This window comes from Petaurus breviceps, unplaced genomic scaffold (genome assembly GCF_028583685.1).
Source record: "Petaurus breviceps papuanus isolate PSGF00001 unplaced genomic scaffold, PetGlider_PUasm1.0 38, whole genome shotgun sequence".
Classification (NCBI taxonomy): Eukaryota; Metazoa; Chordata; class Mammalia; order Diprotodontia; family Petauridae; genus Petaurus; species Petaurus breviceps.
Window position 1 is genome coordinate 61902936 of NW_027186304.1, and position 27946 is coordinate 61930881.

The 27946-nt window shown below is 36.7% G+C and overlaps 1 protein-coding gene across 3 annotated transcripts in view; it reads right to left on the minus strand.

The window, feature by feature from the left end:
* Positions 1–27946, minus strand: part of ATP6V1H (ATPase H+ transporting V1 subunit H) — a 114968-nt gene that overhangs the window by 28757 nt on the left and 58265 nt on the right. For all 3 annotated transcript variants that reach the window (XM_069099941.1, XM_069099939.1, XM_069099940.1), the window contains 2 exons: positions 19154–19255; positions 12950–13063 (listed from right to left, as the gene is read on the minus strand). In XM_069099941.1, the coding sequence (XP_068956042.1) occupies positions 12950–13063; positions 19154–19255 (216 nt within the window). The remainder of the gene's footprint in view (positions 1–12949; positions 13064–19153; positions 19256–27946) is intronic.

The window sequence follows — 27946 nt, forward strand, 5'->3', positions numbered from 1 at the left end:
AAATTATTGTTACATGCAATCAGGAAATAAGATATACAGGCAATAGGGTATAGAAATCCATCTTGATCTACAAGAAAGTAAGGGGTAAAGGTATAAGGGGAGGGATGGGGAGATACATGAGAATGTAGATTGGGGGAAGGAGTAATCAATAGGCTTGCCATCTTGGGGTGGGAGGCAGGGGAAAGATGGGGAAAAGATCTGGAACTCAAAATCTTGTGGAAATGAATGTTGAAAATTAAAATAAATAAATTCTGCAAAAAAAAATTGGGAGAACAAGATCATGAAGGGAAAAAAAGTTTTTAAAAAGAAAGTAGTTTCATGGTTGATAAAATACTGTAAGTTCATATGAATTTCTATGAAGATATAAGTATATAACTACCATCTTACCAACCACAATTATCTAATCCCCATACATGTAAGCCTTATAATTAAAGAATACTTGAATAAAAGACTAAATATATGCTATGTTTTAACATTTTTCTTAGTTGTATTTTGCTGTAGAGGAATGTCCAAGAACAGACCAAGAATCAAATCTCTGGCAGTCAGTAACATAATAAATTTTTTGGTTAATTTATTACAATTTTCTAAATTTTCATAAGCAGTATAAATCAAAGTTCTCATGCTACACTTGGGATTGTGTTAAGAAGTTTATACACAACTAAATTTTCCTAAATTTTTTTACTAAAGTACAAAATTTGTGCTTAAAGGAAACTCATTTATTTTAGGCTTAAAGCAAAGGAGAGAAAATAAGTAAGGTCTAATTCTTAGTGGCTCAGCAAAGATGCAGTTTTGGCAGCTGGGGTGACTATAAGGGCCCCTCCAACTGAATTCATATATTTTGGTCATCACACCTTGAATCCCTTAAGCCACTGCATAAACGTTTTCTTAAAGATTTGGTTATCTACAAAAGTACTATAATGCATGTGGAACAACTGCTCTCCTTAAAGATGCTATTTTACTGCGTAAGCATTAGTTATGGCAAATTACAGACTCAAGAAAGCATTACCTCTCTCAGAAGCAAAACTGTGCCTTCAAAAATGAATACTTTCAGATAATGAGTTTTGAATGTCTGTCTCTCTACACACACACACACACACACACACACAAGCAGATAAGAGTGCCAGGTCTAAAGTCAGGGAGACTCATCTTCCTGAATTGAAATCTGGCCTCAGGCACCTAATAGCTGTGTGATCCTATAAGTCACTCAACCTTGTTTGCCTCAGTTTCCTCACATGTAAAAATTAGTTGAAGAAGTAAATGGCAAACCACTCCAGTATCTTTGCCAAGAAAACCCCAAATTCTATTTATACAAATGAACAACAACAAAAGATAGATAGATATGGATGGTACTTAAACCCAGGAGATTCACTGTATCAATATTATTTGTACTGGGCTTCCAGGCACAAATTTTTATTAAAAAAAAAAAAAACTCATCTCTCTGAAGATACAGTAAGACAACAGCTTTGCCAAAGAAATTAAGAGAATTACATACTAAGATAACAACAAAAAGAATCAGACACACAACTCTTTATTTCCCAGCCAAAAGTCATAACTGTTTAGTTAATGAAATTAAAATTTTTAAATGGCATTAATGCAACCTTAGTAAGCAAACGTGTGCGTGACACATCAAAAGAAAACACCAATAATATCTAAGATAATAATCAGTTCTTAGTCAAAAACATTCCTCCATTTATCCTCTTTTCAGCTTTACCAAGCTTTTCTCATTCCTTTAATCTTTTTTTTTTTTTTTAAAGTAAAGGGACAAGTCTTTTGACATCATAAATATAACCCTCCACAAAAGTCCTACTCTGAGAGATCTTGTGGTGCTTGGGAGATGATCCTGAATTCTTGAAATCTATGATAATGGGCTAAGCTCTCCCATGTTCTAGCACACTAGAAAAGCTTCAGGCATGATTCCAACCATAGAATGAATGGTTTTCCAAATATCAGATAACTTAAGAAGAAAAAGACTCATTACCTTTACACTGCCCATCCAGTAATGATTTCTTTGTCCACAGTAACACATGGGAAAAAAAAATCTCAAGTGGCCCTCAGTCCTACCCAGTGCCCTGCCACTTTCCTCTCCAATTCTGCATGAAGGATGGCAGAGTGGCAGAAGGAGGAGCAGGAATGTCTCTTAATGTCTAGTCTGACCTTGTCTCTTTTTCAACTTCTACAAACTGCTCTTAGTTCTACCCTTTGGGGCCAGGCAGAACAAGTTTAATCCATCTTCCATGTGAAAGTCTTTCAAATACTTAAAGCCCCCAGATCCACCTGCCAGCCTCAGCCTTCTCTTCTTTGTTCCTTCAAACCACCTTCATATTGACATAGGCTCAAGGGCTTTCACAATCCTACCATCCCACCTCCTCAGGATGCTTCTCACCTTAGCAATGACCTTTCAATTTAGTGTTACACTGTCATATATGTGCTCCCTTGGTCCTAACACCACTTACATCTCTCCAAACCCCAACAATGAGTTACTCACCATCATCTCCCTCTTCCATTCCTACTCATGGGCTGGAATAAGTCACATAACTATTCTAACTGGGTTAATTACAAAATTCTATTATCTAATCTCTCAACTGGCTGTTCACTGAAGTAAGACACTTGCCCTTCTGTTTCTCTAATGTACACTCTACAGTGGCTACTCTCCATCTTCTATTCTCAGGCCTCCAACATCACTCTTTCCATCAGTCTCCCAGTTGATGACCTTGTCTCAAACTTTACTGAAAATTTCTCTTCTCTCTCACACTGTATCTCAAAATTCCTTGTGCCTCAACCTTTCCTTTACTCCAACCTCTAATGAAGTTTGCTCTTTTCTTCAAAGTCAACCACTCTACTTGTATCCATGATCACATTTCCTCCAGACATTTTCCCCCATAAATGGCATCACTTCTCTAATCTTCACTCTCTGCCTATTTACCTTGCTCATTTCCTTTGTAAAATCCCTCCCTTTTAAAACCTAGGCCCAACCTACTTTTCCAGTTTTATTACACCTTATCCCCTTTTACTCTCTGCAGTCTGGCCAATCAGGCCTTTCTAATTTTCATTCACACATGACATTCCATTTCCATTTTCATGCCTTTCCATGGCATCTCCTTGTCTCCGAAGCTAGGAATTCCTTCCTTCTTTACTTCTATAACTAAGAATCCCTAGTTTCCTTCAATACCCAGCTCAAGAATTACCTTCTCCATGATTTCTTCCCTGATCTCTACAAACATTTCCCCCATCCAAATAACCATGCGCTTATTTTGTATATATCCATAGATATGTTTATTGCCTCCCCTAACATTAGAATGTAAGCTCTGTAAAGGCAGTGACTATTTAACTTTTTTATCTTTATATTCCCAGCACTTTGTACAATGTCTGATATATAAAGGGTCATTAATACTTATTAATGGAATGATTCCCTGGTGCCTACAAACATGCCCAGGTCTGTCCCATCTTTAAAAAAGAAAAACAAAAAAATTTTTAAAACCTCTCACTTGACTATAATATTCTCAAGCTATCTTCCTATAACTTTCCTGTCTTCCCTGACAAATTTTTAGGAAAAAAGCATCTCTGCTCATTGCCTCCACTTCGTCTCATCTTAGTTACTTCTGAACCCCTTCTGCCTGAATCAAGCTTCTGAACTCAATTTTCAACTGAAACTACCCTCTTTAAAGTTACCAATAATCTCTAAATTGAAAAAGCTGATGGTGTATTCTTTTTTAATTGTTTCTGTTATTTTATTTTATTTTTTAACATATTTTAATTTTTCCCAATTACATGTTAAAATAATTTTTGAGTTTCAAATTCTCTCTCCCTCTTCTCCTTCCTCCCTGAGAAGGTAAGCAATCCAATATAGTTTATCCATATGTAATCCTCTCTCTCTCTCCCCCCTCTACTTGCCTGATTATTCCTTTTCAGTTTCCTTTGCTAGTTCATCACATACCCTAACACATACCCTAACTGACTCCAGATATACAGGTATGCATGCACCAAGGCTCTGACTTAGGCTTTCTCATCATCTTCTTCTACAATGACCCTTGGTAACTTCATCAGTTCCCACGGCTTCCATTACCATCTCTATGTTGATAACTTCTAAACCTACAGATACAGGCCTGGTCTGTACTAAGCTTCAGGTCCCAAACAAACATCTCCTACCAGACACTGTCTACTCTATCTACCACAGGCATTATGAAGTCGATATCTCCAAAAGAAAGTTTAGGATCTTTTCCCCAAAATCTTAGCCCTCTTCTGAACTTTCTACCGTCATGGGCAACACCATCCTTCCAGTCACCCAGATTCCAAATTATTCTCAAATCCTCACAGCACAGCTCTAATTAGGTACTAAGCCTCTCTCAAATTTGTACCTTGCTAGACAACATTCAAGTTCAGCACTTCACCACTATACTGCCTGGATGATTTTGAACCTCCCAATTGGTCCCCCTGTCTCAAGTCATTTCCTTCTCCAATTAATTATTTACACTTCTGGCAAAGTTAAATTCCTAAAATGCAAGACTGAGCAGTCACTGACTTGATCAATAATTCAATTCAATAAACATCTGTTAAATGTCTACTGTGTGCCAATCACTGTGCTAAGCACTGGGGCTACAAATAAAAAAGACAATCCCTACCCTCAATGATCTTACCATGTAATGGGGAAAGACAATATACAAAAGAAATCTAGGAAGTGGGGGGGTGGGGGGGAGAACACGTCAGGATGGAAGGAGGGAATATGACTAGGGTACAGGAGCACGATATTCCAAGGATACCAAACCAAGCAGAGCTGCTGACAGAAAGCAAAGAGTTAGTTAGCAAACTCAGGAAGCATTCGAAACCACAGAGGACTTATCCAGCTCAATTTTCTAAAAAAGAAAGGAAAGGGATATTTTTTTTCTTATTAGAAAACAATTGGATAAAAACTAAATATAATCCCCATGACATTACCTGCAAAGTCAGTAAGAGAACAAGCAACTGATGTTCTTTATTTCCTATTACTGACAGAAACAATCCCCTGGGCTCTTGGGGGAAGGTGGAATAAACTCCTGCCCCAAAAGACTCTGAGTTTCAGTCCTTAACAAACAACTGTCACATTAGAGATCTGGGAAGTATGTAGAGTGACAGCCACTAAGGATATCTAGTATACAGAGAAGCATTCTAGTGTGTTAATGTTACATGCATGCAGACTGGTTGTTTTGGGGTTTTCTGTTTGGGGGTAGGCTTTGTTGGTTTGGGTAAATAACTCTACTCCCAAATATTCAAATCATGTGTCTTTTCTTCTGAATTCACTTTTAAAAATGCAACAAATGGCAAGTGATAGAATGATATTTAAATTACATTAAACAGCTAACAAGCTGCCTTCAGTACCTATATCTTTGTAGTAGTTTTTTTTTTTTTAATGTAATTTCAATTCAGGAATATTCTATCCAAAAGTATCTATTCTCAAGATAACAGATTTTACACTGCCTCTCTTAGATAACTTAAATTTGCAATAAAGGAAAGTTTGTTAACGTACATCCTTCTCCCACAAACATCTTTTCTAAATGAGATGAAACACTTGGGTGCCTTAAAGAAAATTAAGAAAATAACTCCAAACTGAAAGTCTATTTGCTTACCTTAATAAAAAAGAACTATTTTTATTTGCTCCATTATTTTTTATTTGTTCCATTTCAGAAATATCCTAAGGGCTGTCGTATAGCTATCTATCAGTTATAGAAAAGAAGACTAAAAAAGTCCATGAAACTAGATCACATGTGATCTGCCATCATATCAAAAAAGAAAAGGCAGGAAGTCCAGAATACTTTATTTCTCGCATTCACTACTCCTTAGTCCAGCTTCCTGCCATTCAAGTCATTCCTCATACAATGTATGACCTTCCACTTTCCCTATACACACCCATCTTTCAAAATGGCTACTTAGGAGTAGGAGTGGTTTTGTGTTTGTTATGTCTAACACCTAACATAGTGTCTAACACCTAATTGGTTTGCCATTTTCTCTTCCAGTAGATTAAGGCAAACAGAGTAAATGACTTGCCCAGGGTCACAGAACTAGGAAGTGTCAGAGGCTGGATTTGAACCCAGGTATTCCTGACTCCAGGTCCAGAACTCTAACCATTGAGCAACCTCAAGGCTGACATATATAATAGTACTGAAAAAATGTTTGTTGATTGATCCATTATAGTTCTCCTTCCAACTGGTCCACCTTGTCTAGGCAAAAGCAAGTCTTACTTGTGAACATTTTACTCCCCTTTTTGTTGTACAGATTTTGTCTGGTACTCAACTGTGTATCATAGTACAGTTGAAAATAAAACAAAATCCTCAGTCTGCCATATAAAGTCCTGAACAATATGGATCTTACCCACCTTTAGAGGTTTATTTCATATTATTCCCTTTCCATACACTGTTTTAAACTTGCTTGCTAGTTAACTTTCTCTACATGACATCCCAGCTACCATGCTGGTGCCCTTTCAGAGGTGATCTAGGACTGCTATGTATTCCCCGCCTTCAGAGCACAACTCAGGCTCCATCTCCAATATGTCACTTTTCCTAGCCCCGCTCCAGTCCCACCACCACCACCAGCTAGTGCTTTCTCACTTTTGAAGTCACTTTATATATACTTAGCAAAATATTCCCTTACCTGTGCACACAGTGCATCTCCCCAGTAGAAAGTGAGCTCCTTGAATGCAGGGATTATTTTGGTTTTTGTTTGTTTATTTATTTTTTTGCTTATTTTGTTTTTCTTTGTATCACCAGTGCCAAGGATAGGGAAAGGGATTCTGGGACTCACTCATAAAATAGGAAACACCCTCTATAAATGCAGGCTGGCATCTTCTTAGCAGGCAACTTGGTGACACTGGGGATAGAGTGCTGGGCCTGGGGTCAGAAGGACCCAAGTTAAAATCTGGCCTCAGACACTTCCTAGTTCTGTGATCACGAGCAAGTCACTTAACCCTATTTGCCTACTTTCCTCATCTGGGAAATAAGCCGGAGAAGGAAATGGCAAACTACTCTAGTACTTTTGCCAAGAAAATCCCAAATGGAACAGTTATGAAGGGTCAGACACAACTGAAATGAAGAACAACAAAATACACTTAGAAGTTTAGCCACAATGAATCTTTAAAAACCACTGACCACCAATTCCTCATTATTACTAGAGGAGTTATAAGACAGAAAGTAAGTTAAGAGAGAAAAAGAGGGTGGCTATGCATAGGGTGATGCTTTACACCAGTACAAGGAGTGATTTTCTGTTTAATCCCAAAATGGAATATATAAGATACTATCTTAATATGTGTAAACAAAAAAGTTAAAGCATTTTCAAAAGGAACTTAATTTACATGTGGAAAGTAGCATCAGACTAAGAATGATTTGAAAACTTTATGACAGCTAGAAGTAATATGCTTTATCTAAATGTGAACTGTTTTATAACTGTTACATAATTGTTAGGAACCAAGTTCTTAGCCTTTTCCCTTTCTAAATGAAAACAGATGTATAAATGTACACTTAAGAGATACACAGAACCAGACTTTTAAAAGGATCATCTACTAAAAGCTAATAGGAATAGCTTCAAAAATTTTAAGCGGATAAACAAGATCTAAATCACTCTGGAAAATGTCAGAAACAAAGATTAAGCAATTAAAATTCAAACAAAATTGCTTTATTATGATTTTAGTGCTACTATGTCGAAAAACCTATAGTGCCTTTATTCAGATCCAATTCAAGAGTCATAGCTTTTACTCACTGTATTTGTGTTCTCTATGCTTACAAAATAACTAAAACATTATCAAAATCATAACCATGTAGTCAATTGTGAAAAAAAAAATAAAAAGTTAGAAAGACAAGGAGATATAAAGTCCAAGTTCTACATTTAGCTGTTTCCTTTAACCTATATAATGAAGATGTCTTTCTTTAACTACAATTACCTTAATTTTATGGTTACTGACACATGAAGAATGCTTCCTCATGTCAATGTGATTCAATTCAATTTAAACCAAACATTTATGGTGATTTTTTTTTCTTGCTTTTGGGGGGAGGGGGCAATTGGGGTTAAGTGACTTGCTCAAGATCACACGGCTTGGTTTTTTTTGTGTGTGTTAAGTGTCTGAGGCCGGATTTGAACTCTGGTCCTCCCAACTCCAGGGCCAGTGCTCTATTCAATGCTCCACCTAGCCGCCCCAAACCAAACATTTATTAAACACCTACTTCATACATGGCCCTGTGCTAGATTCTTGGTGATAGATAAAAACAAAAGTCTTTTGCCCACAAAAAAAAAATTTATCTTCTACTTATATTGACAGTCTAACACTAGTCCATAGGCTCTGAGTTGGTTCAGAAAATCTGTAGTTCTTTTTGGTGTGCATATTAAACAAATCTTATTATGGTCTATGTAGGGATAATTCCTATTCTTACTCTATAAATATATAATTTGGGTTTTTTTGTGCAGGGACTACTTCTTTTAGATTATTCATTCCTAGAGGGGAAAAAGGATTGATTATATCTAAACAGCTCTAAACAGGCTACAGAATAGTACCACAGAATATCAGTCCTTGAAAAAGATATATTGATCGTAGTGATGACAGAGAAGTGTTAAAAGTCATTAGTGTTCCAAAGTAGATAGTTTCAGCTCTGTAATTAAGAATGTTGTTGTTCCTCAGTCCTGTCCAGTTCTTCATGATACCAACTGGAGTTTTTTCTGTACAGACACTAGAATGTTTTGCCATTTCCTTTCCCAATTCATTTTACAGATGAGGAACTGAGGCAAACAGGGTTAAGCGACTTGTCCAGAGTCACAGAGCTAGGAAGTATCTGAGGCCAGATTTGAACTCAGGAAGATGAGATTTCCTGAATCCAGGTCTGGTGTTCCAAACACCAAACCACCTATGTGCCCCATATGTAATAAGATACTAGTTCAGTCTAGGCACTACAGGGTTTTCTTGCCTCAACATTCAGTGTGAATTTCCTGGAGTTTAAGGGAGCCTTCCTAGTGTGCAGACTGTGCAGACACACATGGCAGTCAGTTTAATAAACATCTGCTGAGTAACTACACCTAGAATGGGGTTGGAAAATTATCTGGTGGGAGAACAAGACAAAATTCACCTAACCATTTGCCTTAGTATATTCTTTATCATGCTTAAATTTCTCTCTATGGATTTCAATTTACCTACCTCTACTGAAGAAAATCAGATGCCTGTAGAAAAATATGTAGTGGACCAAAGTTCTTACCATTTATTATTGTACTTTTGTGGGAAAAAAAACTAAAGTAAAATTCAAAACAAACAAGTGATTCTTCAAGTAATCTATGTATTAGAGTTCATTTATCATCCTCTACCTACAAAATTCAGTGTTTCTTTCCTGATGTCCTGAGCTTTCCATATGCACAAAATGTTGCTTCTGAATTAATGAGCTGATTGATTAGATTTTAAAATCATTCTGTAGGAGAAAAATGATGAAATTTTATGATGTAAGATTATACAGCCTGGGTATATCTATCAATTCACTCTATAGTATGTTGTCATTTTGTATAGTTTTCTATATGTAAATGCATAAAGCTAATACTGTCCCAAAGACTAAGGGATAATAGTTATGCTATTGTTGTGAGATCAATAACCAGTCATATCCTTCATATGTGCTATCAGCTGGGATCTGATCTACTAATAATGTCCCACATTTACTGTCCATAAAAGCTATTCCACTGTAACCACTACACTACCCCCATCACTGTAGCCCCAAAACAAAGAGCTTATTTGCAGCCCTTACGTAGCCCCTCTTATGATTAAGGTCATAGTATAGAATTCGAAGAAGGATCTATGAGCACTGGCTGTTCCCAGCACTGCAAATTACTGGAATGATTCTTTAAAAAATCAGGAAACTGTCAGTGGCAGAACATAAATAACATGCCAGTATTTTGACAGATCATATAAATTCTTTCTATTACCTCAACAGATTTGGGAAACTTTAGACTTGAACTCCATAAACGAAATTCAAATGAATTTCCACCACAAGCATAATGACACAATTTCAAAAGTACTTAAAATAAATCTGAAGTTTAAAATCTATGTCAATAGTCAATGATCCATGATTCTGTCACTGCACTGACAGATTTCCACCCATCTAAAAATTTAGCGGGTAAGTCTCAGAGAACTGCCTGAGGTCTAGAGATGTTAAGGGATTTCACCATGGTCACACAGCTCACTAAGTATCTGAGGGAAGATTTGAACCTGGATTTTCTGACTCCAAGTTCATAACTCTCTGGATTCTATGCCTCTCAAGTCTACCTAAAGTCAAATCCTAGTTTTACTTTACCACCAACTATCAATTGTCCCCAGAAATGGAAGATGTAAATGTAGATAATATTAAATCATGACCAATCCACAATTAGTTTGGATTTGCAACGAACGATTTTAAGTATATAGTGATAAGTATATATGAATGAAGTATAAAATTTGTGTACATAAAATAGTGTAATGGTAAGGGCATTTGGAGATCTTTCCTGTCCCTTAATGGGCCTCACCTAGAGTCCAACAAAAGAAGCTTGCTTAGGGGAGGCTTGTTTTTCAGGAAGACCTTTTGTTACTTTGTAATTAGGCAGTTGGTCATTAAGATTGTGATGTCCTCTGACCCTGGAGAAGACTATATATACTTCCTGAGGTGAGGTTTTGCTTTGGGGCTCACTTTGGTAAGAGTTGTGTGATTTGGCCAGATGAGACTCTGGGCAGCTGTTGAGCCACCCCCAGCTTTGAAAATTCAGATGTTGGTGCTTCTCTCTCTGGTAACTAACTATATGTATATAATGGTCACACAGCTAGAAATCTTGTCTGTTGAAATGTGCTATTTTCTCTGTGTATTTTTTTGTTTGCTTGTAATTTGTTTGTATTCTCTGAAGTTCAGGGTGCTTGCTGACTTTTTCCCCTGAACTAACCCTTTTTGAGTTTCTTTCCTTTAGAAAAACAGATCTAAGAACCTGTGCTATCAGCCATCCTGGGTGTGCGAGGGTACTTGCTGGTACAAACACACACACACATTGATATATATGATATGGATTTAGTGTGTGTGTGTGTGTGCACAATACACATGCACATAAGTATACACTGATAAATGTATATATGTAATATAAAATATGTGTGTATAAAATATATGCACAGATATATAAATATGGATTTAGCCAGTGGGTATGTATAATACACACACACACAGAGCTAATTCCAATTTAGCTCGCACTAAAAAAAGCACAGACTTGCTGGTTGAGGGTTGGGAGGAGGGGGCATGAGGGACAAGGAAGTAGTTAAGTCAGGGAGTGGGGAGGACAATTTTAAGATATACTTTCCAGAGAAGGAAACAATTCACCATGGATAAATATGCATAGAAATAACTGGCAGCTGAATGTTAAACTATGTTTTAATGCTAGATAGATGAAAACCAATCCAGAATGTTCTCTGCTTAGATTATCAGCTTACACTTCAGGGTGGGGGGCAAAAAAGAAAGAAGAAACCTGTATCTTTTCCTTTTTTTCACTCTCCGTAAGCATAATTATTCACTCGGTAGTCAAACCACAGATATTCCTAAGCAGCAAGATCAAAATGCTTAATATATGACCCAATAGTTGCCCCTCCTGACTAGTCTACTACCGTGTTTCCCCTATAGAAAGACCTATCCCAAAAATAAGCCCTCCCCTTACTGTGTAAGATTCCTCTAAAATAAGCCCTCTTCCCCCGAAAATAAGCCCTATTGAGATTGCTACTGTAGTGAAGGTGATCCCCTGCACTACACGCTACATTACGGTACCCTCTGTATGCACCGTCCCCCCCCCCCGTGAAACGCACACTGCGCTCCGAGCTGCATCCAATCAGAGCTGCAGCAGTGAGCGCGTCATCCTGTTCTTTATTGAATTCAATATTGAATAAAGGTACATTTTTTTGTTCACATTTACCTGTTTATTAAAATTGCTGTCAATGTTCATTAAAATAAGCCCTCCCCTGAAAATAAGCCCTCTGGTGTTTTTCTGTCCAAAAAATTTAATAAGACAGTGTCTTATTATCGGGGAAACACGGTATAACTATATACAGTACAATGGTAGATTTTGTTTTAATTGATCCCAATTCTAAATTAATTTTTGTCTTTAGAAATAGCAGCTTTGCTCAGTCTGTACTAAATATATTTCACAAAGGCAGAATAAGAATAGCTCAATATGAATTCATATTTGCTTAAAAGAGTAAAAGAGTGATATCATTTACTTTGAAAATACTGACCATAAAAGAACATGAGCCAATGAAGGTAACCCAGACATGTTAACAGCCAAAAGACAAACTAGTCTACCTGCCCTCAGAAGCTTTAGTAATATCAAGCATTAGTGCTTTACTTCATATACATTCAATTACAGAGGAAAGGGTTGTAATTTTTTTTTTAATAAACTAGAAAAGCTTAAAGGGAGAAGGCATAAAAGATCTGATTCTGCCACATAAAGAGTATATATGTATATATAATATACTAATTTGAGTTATAACTAAATCTATTAAGCTGTTTTATTAACATATGTGAATTGATAAAAAGCAATAACACAGACACAGAAAGTAAAATTAAAGGTTTTAAAAACATAAGGAGTTTTTAAAAGGCCATAAATAACTGGTTTTTAAAGTTTAACTGTGAAGCAATTTCTATTTCACTCAACCCTTCAAAGTCAAAATTGAATTTATATCCAAAAAGAGTTCTATCAGTTCCAAAGAGAAAGAATACTAATTACTTTTGATGTTGGCATTGTGAATACATATTCTCAGAAAGGCTAAAACAGTTCATCTTAAAAATGGTCATTTATTACTTCATTTACACTAAATAGATTTCTAGAACTTTAACCCAATATTAATACTTTCAAAGCTGTAATTCTTTATGATACATAAAGTATTTTCAGAACACAGAACATACTTGAAATTTCAGACAGATATATGAGAGGGAGAAAATAAAAAACTCTCACATACCAGTTGTGAACCATTAACTTCTGCACAGCCAGAAGAGCATTATAGCGAACCTGCTGGTCCTCATGATGCATATGGTTCATTACCAGCTGCTTCCCACCAAGCTGCTCAATAACCCTGTGGAAGAGAGAAGACTTTGTGACAATGATGCAATTATTTTCAACCCCTCACTGTTAAGAAGTAAAAAGTTCAACTAGTTACAGACATAAAAGGCATTTTTAAAAGTAAATTTAATACATTAGCAATGGTACCAAAAATGTATGTACTTGTCTCTTACATATTTTTTTTCTAAAGCTGGAAATATATACAGTAGGTTTTTATGCTCTATTTTAGGCTCCAACAGGAAAAGCCTACTATTTCCATCTTCTGCCACATCATATGTATACGTATGTGTATGCATCTGTGCATGAAAAGCTCCATCAAGGAGGTTGGGCCTTGTGAAAGGAGGAACTTCAACAGGCAAGAGATGAGGATTGATAATAATCACAGCTCACCTTTTTATAGCGATTTAAGATTTATGAATCACTTTACATACATTCCTATTTCATCCTTACAAAATATAGTTTATGGCCCTACTTTAAGGTGAGGAAAGTAGGGATCAGGTGTAACAGAATCTTCTATTTCAAGATGAAAGGACCACAGAAGGAAGTATCTAGTTCATAGAACTCACTTTATAGAGAAAGAAACTGAGGATCACAGAGGTGACTTAACTTGCCTAAGACCATCCATATGGCAAATGACAGAGCTGAGACTTGAATGCAGACCTTCTAATTCCAAATCCAAATGGTGGCAGGATTTTAACACTAGAGCCTGTAGTTTGTGCTTTATTTTACTAGGGAATGAGCAGCACTAAAACTTTCTGAGTAAAAGAGTGATATCATTATACCAATATATTGGGAAACACATTCAGCAAGTCACGTAGGGGAAGACCAGAAAGCCTCAGCACTGGGGCGGTCAGGTAGCACAGCGAGTAAGAGCACCAGCTCCAGTGTGGGGATGACCTGGAGATTAAATCCCGGGCTCAGACACTTAGCACCCACCCAGAAACACCTGGCCATGTAACTTTGAGCAAGTTACTTAACTCCAATTGCTTAGGGGCGGCCAGGTGGCTCAGAGAGTAAGAGACCGGCTCCAGTGTCAGGATGACCTGGAGATCGAATCCCGGGCTCAGATACTCAGCACCACACCCAGAAATAACTGGCCATGTAACCTTGAGCAAGTTACTTAACCCCGATTGCTTAAAAAAAAAAAAAGAAAGAAAGCCTCAGCACTGGCTCTATTGAGAGGCTGAGCATGGAAGCCCCTGACCCAGAGGTCTTGTGCTCGTGCCCTGGTCTGGTGTCACTTTGGTGCAGGTCAGTGAACAACAACAACACTGTGCCTTTCCCTGATCACCCAGCAGAACCCAAGAAGGATATGCTACCCTTTACCAGCCAGAGTGGATGCCCCAGGCCTAGCCCTATTCAAGACTGGTTTGGAGACTCCATCCTTTCACATGAATCTGTGACCCTAGAGTCCACAGCTATTCTTCCCCAGGCACTGCAATGATGCTGAAGCCAAGGAGGGAGAATTCTTAAGCCAACACAAAGGAAATCACAAGAGATACAATGGACAATTTCAGTGATTACATGAAATTTGAAAACTTTACAATACTACTTCTTCCTGGTTTTCCTCTTTACCTGCCTAACTGTACTTCAGGTTCTTTGGAGGAGGTGGTCACCAAAAACCTCATGACCTTAACAACTGATTAAGGGATGAGGACATATTGCAGGTTAAAAGGTTGTTCAATATGAAAACTTGTAAGGTTTAATTATTTTACTCTGTCCTTGATAATTCATGTACAATTGCAAACAAACAGAACTGTCCCAAAGTGGCATGGGCAGCGTTCTAGAAATGATGGGTTCCTCTTCTTTGGAGGTCCTTCAAGCAGAAGCTAGATGATTATTTGTTGGTATGTTATACTGGGGATCCCTTTCACATATAGGCTGAACAAGACACTGCTGACGTCCCTTTCAACTCTCAAATTCTATGAGTTCAGTTTTGGTTAAGGTTCTGATAGAATATCCACGTAGCATTGTCTGGACAGCAGTTGCTAGTATGTGACTAAAGCTGGGAGAGGGGGATGGGGAATTAAGTCTGGACATCTAGGTTTGGGATTAAACTCTTCAGAAATAATTGAACCAAAAGAAGCTGACATCACCATGGGAAAGTATACAAAGAGAAAAGAAGGTGCGTGAAAGAACTTCCTAGGTTTCCCACATGTTGGCAAGTAGAAGGAATGAGTTAAGGAGACAAAACAACAGAGGTAAGAAAGACAGGGGATATAACAGGAAAGAGCAATGTCAAAGAAGACAGGAGAGCTACTCAACAGTGCCAAATGCCTAAAAGGTCAAGAAAGATGACAAATGAGAGAAGACAATTCATTTGTTGATCTTTGAGAAAGCAATTTTAGAAGAAATATGGATTGTGTAATCAGATTGCAAGAGGAGCGTGGCAATGGGAAAAGTGAAACATTCAGAGAGTTTTCAGAGAGCACAATCTTCTTAGGTCAACTGGAGAGGAACAGTTTGAGATAATACTGAAGTCCAAAATATAAGGAGGGGAAAGGGGAAGGCAGTAAGGTATAGTGGAAATGGAGGTTACTGTAGTTAAGAAGGTAGATTATGTGAGAGTTAGTCTTTTGAAAAGTAAATATGAATATATATATATATATGTATGTATGTATATGAATATATAGGTACCCAAGTAAGTAGGATTGAGGCAGGGGTAGCCAAGAAATCAATAATCCAGATACCAAACTCACTAAAGAAGGAAAGTGCATGACCTGGAGTTCAACAGATAATAGCAAAAAGAATGAGGACTGTATGATGGATATAGGAGAAACTAATTGAAAGGGTCCCTCCTGAATCACTGCCTTGTCATGGTGGGGGGAGGTTTGCACAGCTCAATGAAACTATGAGCTATGCCATGAAGGGCTGCCCAAGATGGACAAGTCATAGTGAAGAATTATGACAAAAAGAATCCACTGGAGATACAAGTGTCAAACCACTCTGGTATCTTTGCCAAGAAAACCTCACAGTCAGTATTAGAATGAAAAATGATATAACACTGAGAGATGAGCCTTTCAGGTCAAAAGGTATCTGGCACACTACTGGGGAAAAGCAGTGACAATTATAAATATCTCCCGTACTAATTAAGCAGCTAGGCCAAAGCCAAAAGCAAGATCAGCTGTGGATGCCTATGGTGATGAAAGGAAAGTCTAGTGCTACTTCTGTTTCATTGACTACACTAAAACCTCTGACTGTGTGGATCAGAACAAAACATGGCAAGTCCTCAAAGAGATGGGAGTACCAGACTCCTGAGGAACCAGCATGAGGGCCAAAAAGCAACAATTAGAACTGAACATGGACCAAATGATTGGTTTAAGATTGGAAAAGGGGTATGACAAGGCTGTATGTTATCACTTTATTTAACTCATATGCAGAGTACATCTATGAAATGCCAGGCTGGATGAATCAAAAGCTAGAATTAAGGTTGCCTGGAGATAGCGATAATCTCAGGTATGCAAATGATAATACCACTCTGATGAAAGAAAGTGAAAAAGAATTAAGAAGCCTCTTGATGACAGTGAAACAGGAGAGTGTAAAAGCTAGCTTCAAACTTAACATCCAAAAAACTAATATCTTCAAGACAACTGGTCCCATCACTTCCTGGCAAACAGAGGGAGAAGAAATGGAAGTCAGATTTCATATTCTTGGGCTCAAAGATCAATGCAGAGTGAAAATCCAGTCATGAAATTAAAAGACACTTGCTCCTTATAAGGAAAGCTATGGTAAGTCTGGACAGCTCACTAAAAAGGAGAAACATCACCTTGACAACAAAGTCCATAACAGTTCAAGTTATGGTTTTTCCAGCAGCAATGGCTATGAGGGTTAAACTATGATGAAACACAAGTGACACAGAATCAATGCTTTCAAACTGTGGTACTTAATTAGATATGCTTTAGAGTAGCATAAGAAAGAAAAGTTTAGCAATTTTTTATTTAAAATGTTAAAATTAAATTTAAATATAATTTAAAATTTTTAAAAATTCTGAAAATTAAATTTAAACTTTTTAAAAAAGAAAAGTTTAGCAATTAAAGGAGCAGGAAGTAGAAATTTGCTGGCTATGATGTATTATCTAGTCAAAAAGGACAAAAGGAAACCAACTTATATATGTTAAGCTGTAATTTAATATTAAAATGTAATTTAATATCATAACATTTGTATTTTAAAGTTCTGACTACCTTATAGAAAAAGTGAGAGGCTGGGGGTGGCTAGGTGGTGCAGTGAATAGAGTACCGGACCTGGAGTCAGGAGGACCTGAGTTCAAATTCGGCCTCAGACACTTACCACTTACTAGCCCTGTGACGTTGGGCAAGTCACTTAACCCCAAGTGCCCTGCCTTACCCCCTGCAAAAAAAAAAAGAAAAAGAAAAAAGTCAAAGGCTGGGGTAGAACTTAGTTAACAACAACAAACCCAGAAAATACAAATGTAATACACATTGTTAAGGTTTCTAATTATACTACCTATTTCCCATTTCTATTAAGATATCCTTACTTAACAAGAATATTTTTATAGGTTTCTTTTAAATATACAACTAATCTACTCAATCAGAAAGGTACAGAGAAAAAAGTGCTGAATTAGGAGACAGAAGATCTAAATTCAAATCCTGGTGTTGCCAACTCTGTGTGTCAAAATCAAAGCCTGTAGACTGGTAAGAATAAGATTAAAATGGAATTAGGAAATGTTTAACAAAATAAAAATATAAAACAACAGAGATGATGTTCATTTGTGGTTTTCTAAGTTGATATGGAGCTGCAGGAATATGGGATAAATATGTTTCTATTTGAATTTGACGCCACTGGCTTAACCTCTCTGGGTCCCACATGCTTATCAATAAGATGAGAAAATTGGAAAAGATGATTTCTAAGATTCATTACAGCTCAAAATCTATAATCTTATAATCTACCAAACCTGCCCATAACCATAAACAGCTCATCTTGATCTTTCACCATCATCTTGATCATTACAACTTCATCCTCTACAGCAGGAGCTCAACTTTTTATGTGTCATGGACCCTTTGGTAATCTGATGAAGTCTGTGACCCCTTCTGAGATGTTTTTAAATGCATAAACTGGAACATGCTGGATTACAAAGGAAACCAATCATATTCAAATATAGTTATCAATTTTTTTTTAATTCACAGACTTCAGGTTCAGAAATCTGTTCTATAGATACCTTGCCACTAATATACACCTAGTCCAAACAATCTGTTAAAACAGTTTTCTCCACTTCAACACTATTATTACACATTCTCCTATAAACTTATAGTTGCCTCCTTTTGCATTAAAGATAAAAACAAAGTTCCTTGCCTGCTAAAGCTGAGTATCTCACAAGTATAATTCAACCTAACTCATTTTCCTTTTTGTCATCCATTCTTCCCCTCTGTTCTCCTATGATTACTCTGTCCCAAAAATGTTATTATCTCCCTTTCACTTCTAACTATGCTCCTTAACTGAAATGGTCTCCAAGAATCAACTTACTAAGTTATTCAAATTGCCACTGGAAACCCCTCCCTTCTCTATGAAGACTTCTCTAATTATAAGAGACAGAATCTTTTCTGAAATATACCTAAGATGAACAATTCACCAACTACCCTACAAAAAAAATGCCCTTTACATTCAAATCATATCATTTGTTTCTAACATGTTAAAAGAAACCAACAAAGGAATGGTCAGAGAGAAAAAAGAACATGATACTGCAATGCTGGGAAGGCCAAGAAACTGGAATGCCCAACAGCATCAAATGCTGCAAAGAGACCAAGGATAATGAGAAATGAGAAAAGGTCACTGGAAACAGAGACTTCAAGCAGTCCACTTTACTATAAGACCACCATATCTCATCCCTTCTATTAGATTACAAGCTCTGTCACAAAAGGGACTGTGTTGTTCTCCAACTCTATATTTTCAATGTCTAGCAGCACAGTGCTTTACACACAGCAGTAACTTAAATATTTGTTCAACTGAGTCAGCCATGGGTAAAGTGTAATGCAAATGGCCCTTCAAATATAAATAAAAGATATTTTGAAAGAAATAAAAGAGGCTCCATTACATTAAATAAAAATATTAATGATAATCATTTTTCAGATACAGAAAAGCCACTTACCGTTTCCCTCGTGGGTAATGTCGTACATATTCTCCCACATCATGTGCAGCAACAGCTAAGACCTGTGGATCATCTGAAACCTCCAGAAGCTTTGTCAAGATCCTAAAATAAATTTAAATATATTTTTGTAAATTATTATTTATTTTAAATTTAAATACAAAACAAGAAAAGAAATAAACATTGCCATGTACACAGCAGAACATGGAAAAGAATTCAATATAAAGCAATAAATGTCACTTTCAAGAAAACCTATATAATACTACACATTGTTTTCAAAGCTCCCCAACATTTTTTTTTGGCTTCCTTGTAAGGTTTTCTTTTGTTCTCTGTTGTGTACTTTTTACTCTCCTCCTCCCCCCCCAAAAGAAGGCTACAATTGAATGTGGAAATATACATAATAAATAGATACATATAGGTATATCTGTATCTATCTATACATACATACACATATATATACACATACACACATATACATATATATACACAAATACATACATATATACATACACTCATATACACATATGTAAGACCATGCTATGCTTATTTCCACTTGTCATCTGTTTCTCTGAAGGTGGACAGCATCTTCTTTCATGAGTCCAAGTTCTTCCATGTTTTTCTAAATCAACCAGCTCACCATTTCCTATGCCACAGCAACATTCCAAGAAATCACATATTATGTGAGATATTGTCTATGAAAGTATTTTTTCCCAATTTTCTGCATTCCTTCTACTCTTGGCTGCATAGGTTTTATTTATACAAGAAAATTTTAATTTAAAATAATTCAAATAATCAACTTTACACTTCAACAATGCTATTACAATATAGTTTAAGGTCCAATACTGCTGAATTTGCTCTCTTTACATCTTTTTTCCCTACTTTCTTTCAAGTTCCTGACCTTTTGTTCTCCATATGAACCTTGTTATTATTTCTTCTAATTCAGTAAGATAATTTTTTAGTAATTTAATTGGGATGGCATTGAATAAACAGATCTGTTGGGTTAAATTGTCATTTTTTACAATTATGTTGGCTTTATCTATCCATGAACAATAAATATCACTTGAATTATTTAGATATGACTTTATTTGTATAAAAAGTGTTTTATGTTTATGTTCACATGTCTGTTTTGGCAGGCAGACTCTCAGGTATTTTATATTTTCTAGTTATTTCAAATAGTCTAAAACAATAATGAATAAAATTGCTGACACAGCATGGTTTCCCTATTTTTCTCTTTTGATTACGTCTATTTCAGCTTTAACTTTGAGATTGTGTTAAAATTTGTCTTTACAGGTAATCAGAAAATATAAAATACTATTTTAAAAACGTTCAGAGAAAGGAAAATAAATACATAGTTCATCAAAAGACTAGGTCAATTGGGGGCGGCCAGGTGGCTCAGCGAGTAAGAGCACCGGCTCCAGTGTCGGGATGACCTGGATCAAATCCGGGCTCAGATACTCAGCACCACACCCAGAAATAATAACTGGCCGTGTAACCTTGAGCAAGTCACTTAACCCCGATTGCTTAAAAAAAAAAAAAGACTAGGTCAATTGCTAGGTCTGTATCATAAAGAGATCCAAAAGAAAGAAAAGGACATATCTGCACAAAAACATTTATAGGAGCTCTTTTTGTGGTGGCTAAGAATTGGTCGAGGGGATGCCCATCAATCGGGGAATAAGTTGTAGTACAGAACTGTAATGGAATACTACTGTGCTATAAACAATGATGAGAAGGAAGATATCAGAAAAACCTGGAAACACTTGCATGAACTGATTCTGCGTGAAGTGTGCAAAACCAGGAGAACATTATACACAGCAATAGCAAAATTGGACAATGAAAAACTGTGAATAACTTCATTATTTTCAGCAATACAGTGATCTAAGACAATCCCAAAGGACTCATGATGAAGCATGTTATCCACCTCCAGAGAAAAAAACTGATGTTTGAATATAGACTGAAGCATGCTATTTTTGTTTTTATTTTATAAAGTACAAAATGACTAATATGGAAATGTCTTACATGACTGCACATATAACCTTACCATCTTAGGGAGTGGAGAAGGGAGAGATAGAATTTGGAAATCAAAAAAAATTTTTTTAAACATATTAAAAATTGTTTTGGGAAAAAAATTGGGGAAATTTATTAAGGAAAAATAAAACTAATTTGGAAGAAAATAAAATATTTTTAAAATAAAAGTTATAATTTAAAATTATTTAAATAAAATAAAAAAGAAAGAACTGTAGGTCAGTTTGGCTGGAATAGAGAGTGCATGAAGAGAAATAATGTGAGAGTTTGTTTAAGTTAAATTGTGAAGAGCTTAAAATATCAGACTGAGGAATCATCAGCATAGACATGATAACTGAATCCATGGGAGCTGATAGGATCACCAAAGGGCAAAAAAAGAGGGAGAAGAGAAGAGTAAAGAGTGCTAAGGGACATCCATGATTTGAGGGGATTACTGAATGAAGATGCAGCAAAGGAGAATGAAAAGGACCAACAATCAAGAGAGTAGTGTCATGAAAAACTAGAGAGAATCTCAAGAAGACAATCTCAAAAAGGGAGAGAATGAAGAAGACATAAAGGGGAATAAGAAAAGGGGCAAGCTCCCACAGGAGATAGAAAACAACTGCATCAAAATTACAAATGTGGGAAGAGGGAAGTTGGTCTTGGCAAAAAGGGACATTTCTTTATCAGAGAACAAAGCAAAGGTATCATCTAAAGTTACCTTCCATACATTCTGCCTTCATTTGCATTAGTGTGTGTGTGTGTGTGTGTGTGTGTGTGTGTACGCACACACTCCCATAGAATGTGAGCTACTGGCAGGCACAGACTTTCTTTTTGTTTGTATCGCCAGTGCTGAGCACAGAGGCTGATTCATAATAAATACTTAATAAATAATGTATGCTGATTGATGATTTAGAAAAAGTATGACCTAGTATATATGAGAGAAAAAGGAGTTCATGATAGATTGTCTCAATTTTCTCACTGAAGTAAAAGACAAGAACTACTGTTGAAAGAGAGGAAAGCTGGTAGTGAAGAGTACTTGAGTCTTAGAGAAAATTCTGAGAGGAATATATTAGTCAATAAGGGAAGAAAAAATTGTAATGTAACAATTAGGGCCCAGCTGAGATTAGGTGATGTCTTTATAGTAAACCCTATCAGGATGGTTCAATAATATGCAAGTAGGAAGGTAGATAGTACCAATAATCCCAGGTTAAAATTTAGTAAGATATGAGAGTTGAGAGGACCTGAAGACAAGACATTCAAGAGAAGAGGGCAGTCAGTATATTACTGAACTGGTGAATTACAGGATGAAGACTGTGGAGACAGGAAATAGAGATCAGAGCAGGATGAACTGGTAAAATAAGAGGAACTGACTTATGACAGAAATGGGTTCCAGATGACAAAAGGGAAGAACAGAGCCAGATAGGGCTCAGGATGGTTAGGAGTGAGATAACTAGATAAATAAGCATGTAACAGTCATAGCAGAGAAAGAAGTTTTTGCCTAGACAGGGACCTCTGAGTTACAGAGAAAAGAAGAAGTGAAGGGGCGGCCAGGTAGCACAGCGAGTAAGAGCACCGGCTCCAGTGTTGAGAAGACCTGGAGATTGAATCCCGGGCTCAGACACTTAGCACCCACCCAGAAACATCTGGCTGTGTAACCTTGAGCATGTTACTTAACCCCAATTGCTTAGGGGCGGCCAGGTGGCTCAGTGAGTAAGAGCACTGGCTCCAGTGTCGGGATGACCTGGATCGAATCTGGGCTCAGATACTCAGCAACACACCCAGAAATAACTGGCCGTGTAACCTTGAGCAAGTTACTTAACCCCGATTGCTTTAAAAAAAAAAAAAAAGAAAAGAAGTGGGAGAAGGACCATTTGTCTAAGCCACTACCATGAAGGATCCTCTGATGACAAAGAATAGTGTCAATCTAGACCCCCTCAGTACCAAGTGTTAAGGTGCTGTTCAGACATGGTTCCCCTAAGAATAACTCACACTGATTTAATGACTCTGGAGTGGTCAAGTCTTCAGTCTTAGGGGAACCTCTTCACAAGGGAGATGTTATTCTGTCATTTACCTGAGAGAAGGGACTGTTTCATTTTTGTCTTTCTATCCCTAGCACCTAACACAGTGAAGGGCTCGTGGTGAGCTCCTGATGAACACACTAATTTATTAATCAACTTAGTGAATGTGGTCTCTTGTTCCAGGAGTTTCTTTTCTTTTTTTGTAAATAGTATTTTACTTTTTCTAATTATAAGTAAAGATAAGTTTTTAACATTTATTTTTTATAAGATTTTGATTTTCAATTTTTTTCTCCCTCCTTTCCTCCCATTGCCCTTCCCCAAGATGGCAAGCAATGCAATATAGGTTATACATGTGCAGTCATGTAAAGATATTTCCACATCAGTCATGTTATAAAAGAAACAGAACAAAAAAGAAAAAACAAAAATAAAAAAAATATAGTATGCTTCAATCTGCATTCATAATCCATCTTTCTTTCTATGGATCTGGATAGATTTTCCCATCATGAGCCTTTTGGAATTGTCTTAGATCATTGTATTACTGAGAAGAGATAAGTCAGTCATAGCTACTCATCATACAATGTTGTTCTTACTATGTACAATGTTCTCTTGGTTCTGCTCATTTCACTCAGTATCAGCTCATATAAGTCTTTCCAAGTTTTTTCTGAAATTCGCTTGCTCATCATTTCTTATAGCACAATAATATTCCATTACATTCATATATATCACAACTTGTTCAGCCATTCCCTTACTAATGTGCATTCCCTCAATTTCCATTTCTTTGACTTCACAAAAAGAGCTGCCATAAATATTTTTGTATATCTAGGTTATTTTCCCTTTTTTAATGATCTCTTTGGGATACAGACCTAGTTGTGGTATTGCTGAATAAAAGTGTATGCACAGTTTGGTTGCCCTTTGCTTTCTAGAATAGCTGGATTAGTTCATACCTCCACCAGAAATGTAGTAGTGTCCCAATTTTGCACATCTCCAATATTTATCATTTTCCTTTTCTGTCATATTAGCCGATCAGAGCATTTTTTCATATGACTATAGATAGCTTTAATTTCTTCATCTGAAAACTGCCAATTCATATCCTTTGAACATTTATCAATTGGGGAATGACTTGTATTCTTACAAACATGACTAGATTCTCTATATGTCAGAGAAATGAGGCCTTTATCAGAAACAATCTGTAGAAATTGTTTACCATCTTTCTGCTTTGCTTCTAATCTCAGTTGCATTGGTTTTGTTGGTGCAAACCCTTTAATTTAGTGTAATCAAAATTATCCATTTTGTATTTCATTGTTTCCTGTCTTGTTTGGTCATAAATTCTTCCCTTCTCCATAGATCTCACAGGTAAACTATTCCTTACTCTTCTAATTTGCTTATGGTATCACCCATTTTGACCTTATCTTGATAAACGGTGTGAGATGCTGGTCTATGCCTAGTTTCTGCCATACTATTTTCTAATTTTCCCAGCACTTTTTGTCAAATAGTGATTTCTTATCTCAGAAACTAGAGTCTTTGGGTTTATCAAACAGTAGATTACTATAATCATTTGCTACTGTGTCTTGTGCACCTAATCTATTCCACTGGTGTACCATTCTATTTCTTAGCTAGTACCAAATAGTTTTGATGATTATTGCTTTATGATGATTATTGCTTTATAATATAGTTTTAGATCTAGGATGGCTATGCCACCTTCCTTTGCGATTTTTTCCATTAATTCTCTTGATATTCTTGACCTTTTGCTCTTCCAGATGAATTTTGTCATTATTTTTCCTAGCTCCATAAAATAATTTTTAGTAGTTTGCTTGATACGGCACTGAATAAATTAATTTAGGTAGAACTGCCATTTTTATTATATTAACTTGGCCTACTCATCCATTAGTAATTGATATTTTTTCAGGTGTTTAGATCTGACTTTATTTGTGTTGAAAAGTATTTTATAATTGTGTTTATATAGTTCTTGGGTTTATCTAAGCAAGTCGACTCCCAAATATTTTATACTGTTTACATTTATTTTAAATGGAATTTATCTCTTCTTGCTGAACTCTGCTGGTAATATGTAGAAATGTTGATGATATATAGGGGTTTATTTTATATCCTGGAACTCTGCTAAAGTTGTTAATTATTTCAAGTAGTTTTAGTTGATTCTCTAAGCATACCATCATATCATCTGCACAGTCATAGTTTTGATTCCTCATTGCCTATTCTAATTCCTTTCATTTCCTTTTCTTCTCTTGTTTTCTGCTCATTTTTTAAAGTTGAGCTCTACTCCTGGGGTACAGGAGGCACTGTCCCAAGCTTCTTGCTCCGAAGGCCAAAGATGTGGTCACTGGCTTTCTGAGCCAGGGCCTCTAGGGCTAGTGGCTTGCCCACTGCGCTGGGTCCCTGGGCTGGCATTTTGCCTGCTAAGCCAGAACCACAGAGCCTCAGCTACTGATGTGTGCTGTAGCTAAGAGCCTCCTGCTGGCTCACCCGGCACCAACTGTGCGGAGCTGTGCTCCCCTTTTACCTAAATGAGACAGACCTTTCCTAAAGTCCTTCTAAGTTATCTTGGACTGGGAAATTGTTTCATTCCATCTTTTTGTGGATTCTGTCAGTCCAGAATTCTTTCAGAGGTTTGATTTAACATTTCTCAGGGAAACTGGGGAGAGCTGTAATGTTAATGGGATACAAGATTTTCCCCTCCCATTAATATGCCTCAGGTGGAACCCATTAAGAGAAGCTTACTTAGGGGAGGCTTGTTTGCAGGAAGGCTTTCACACCTTTTATTAATTTCTAATTAGGCAGAATCACAAAGGTTGTGAGGCCTTCTGGCTCTCAGAAGTGTATATATACTCTGAGTTGGTATTTTGCTTTGGGGATCTTGCAATTCCCTGGTTGAGATTCTGATTGGTCACATGTTCACATCTCTCAAACTGCACAGATGTAAAGGTTCTCTCGATCCAGAGATGTATGTAAAGTGTATAGCAATACTGCTTTGATTCAGGCAGTAAGGGCCCTGTGTGTTGGTCTTTATTTCTCTATTTGTATTTTCTTTGAAGTTCAGGGTGCTGACTTTTCCCCTGAACTAGTGAATGTAATTAAAAAAGATTGTTGCCCCTTAAACAGCTATCTTTCCTACTAAGGCAGATCTAAGAACCTGTGCCAGCAGCCATCCTGAGTATGCCAGTGTGGTTGCTGCTACAAGAGCTCAGGCAGTTTTCTGAACTCTCTCTGCCATCTTGGCTCTGCCCCCAGGAGGATCTTTTCTTTAGTATTTAAAGTACTTCGATACTCCATGGGCATTATTAAGGTTTTGGTATTCATTAGTCTTCAATTGGTTAAAGTTATCTAAAAAGCCAAGCAATAGTGCCAAATCTCCCTTTGGTATAGAAATGGACTGATAATGTTCTTCATACAGTGCTACCACATGCATACAGTTAGTAGCCATTATGTAAATTTCTTTTTGCCTGAAGAATCTCATAAAGAAATACAAATTTCTTGGTATCTTTAAGACTTTAGGATGGCACTGACTGTAGAGAGGTCTATATAAAGATAAACCCAGGTAGCTACGTGACACAGTGTATAGTACCAGGCCTGAGTTCAAATCCAGCCTCAGATACTCACTAGCTGTGTGACCCAAGGCAAATCACTTAACCCTCTCTGCCTCACTTTTCTCATCTATAAAACAAGCTAGAGAAGGATATTGCAAACCATTTCATTAACTCTGACAAGAAAACTGCAAAAAGAGGCCATAAAGAGTGGGACACAACTGAAACAACTCAACAACTATATCAAGAAGGCCTCATCCATGAGTATGTACCTGGCCCCTGGTCAGGCCTTTTTTCTAAGACTCTCCTTCAGGATGAGGTTCTGGAAGGAAAAGGCATGTTATCTAGTCAACTGATGATTTTGGAGGGCAAAGGCTTTATTTCTTTTCTTAAAGAACAGTTCAATGAAGGGTGGTGGTGTAGGTAGTAGTAATTACACTCAGTTCAAATTTAGTGTCTGACAATTTATACTGTGTGACCTTAGGTAAGAAACTTCTGTGTGTCTTACCTCATGTAAGGATAAATGAGATGTTTGTAAAGCATTCTGCAAACCTTTACATACTCCCATCATTGTTGTTATTATTGTTCCTCTTGCTGTTGTTGGCATTATTATTATTATTGTACTTTGTTAGTATAATAATAATTATTATTATTGTTAGACATAGGGAAGGTTTCAGAGTGAGAAATCCTCCTGAACCTGTACCTGACAGAAGCTAGGATTAGGACCCTAACCTCCTAGGTTCATTGATGAAGATAAGAGGAATGGGTACTAGTGGAGAAGATAAGATGGGACTGGTAACTATCACCTACCTACCTTAAGTTTTATGGATGGCTTCATGAAACATTTACTAAGACAGTAAATGGGTGCTCGGTGCTAAGAAAAAAAGATGACCTTGTTGTAGTCTTTTTAATTTTTTCTCCCATTAACAAAAGTCTAATTGCTTCCTTAGAAAACTGCCTTTTTATATCATTTGACCATTTATCATTTGAGAAAGGTCTCTCTTTATAAATTTTATTCTGTTCCTTGTATATCTTGAAAATGAGACCATTATCAAAGAAACCTGCTACAGAGATTTCTCTTCACCCTCAATTTTTAGTTTCCATTATCATTTTAGCTGTGTTGCTTTAAAGTCTGTACAAAAACTTTTATTGACCAAAACTGTCCACTTTATCTTCTGTGATACTCTCTATCCCTTGACTAGTCGTATCTATCCATACAAATGTAAAATAATCCCTTC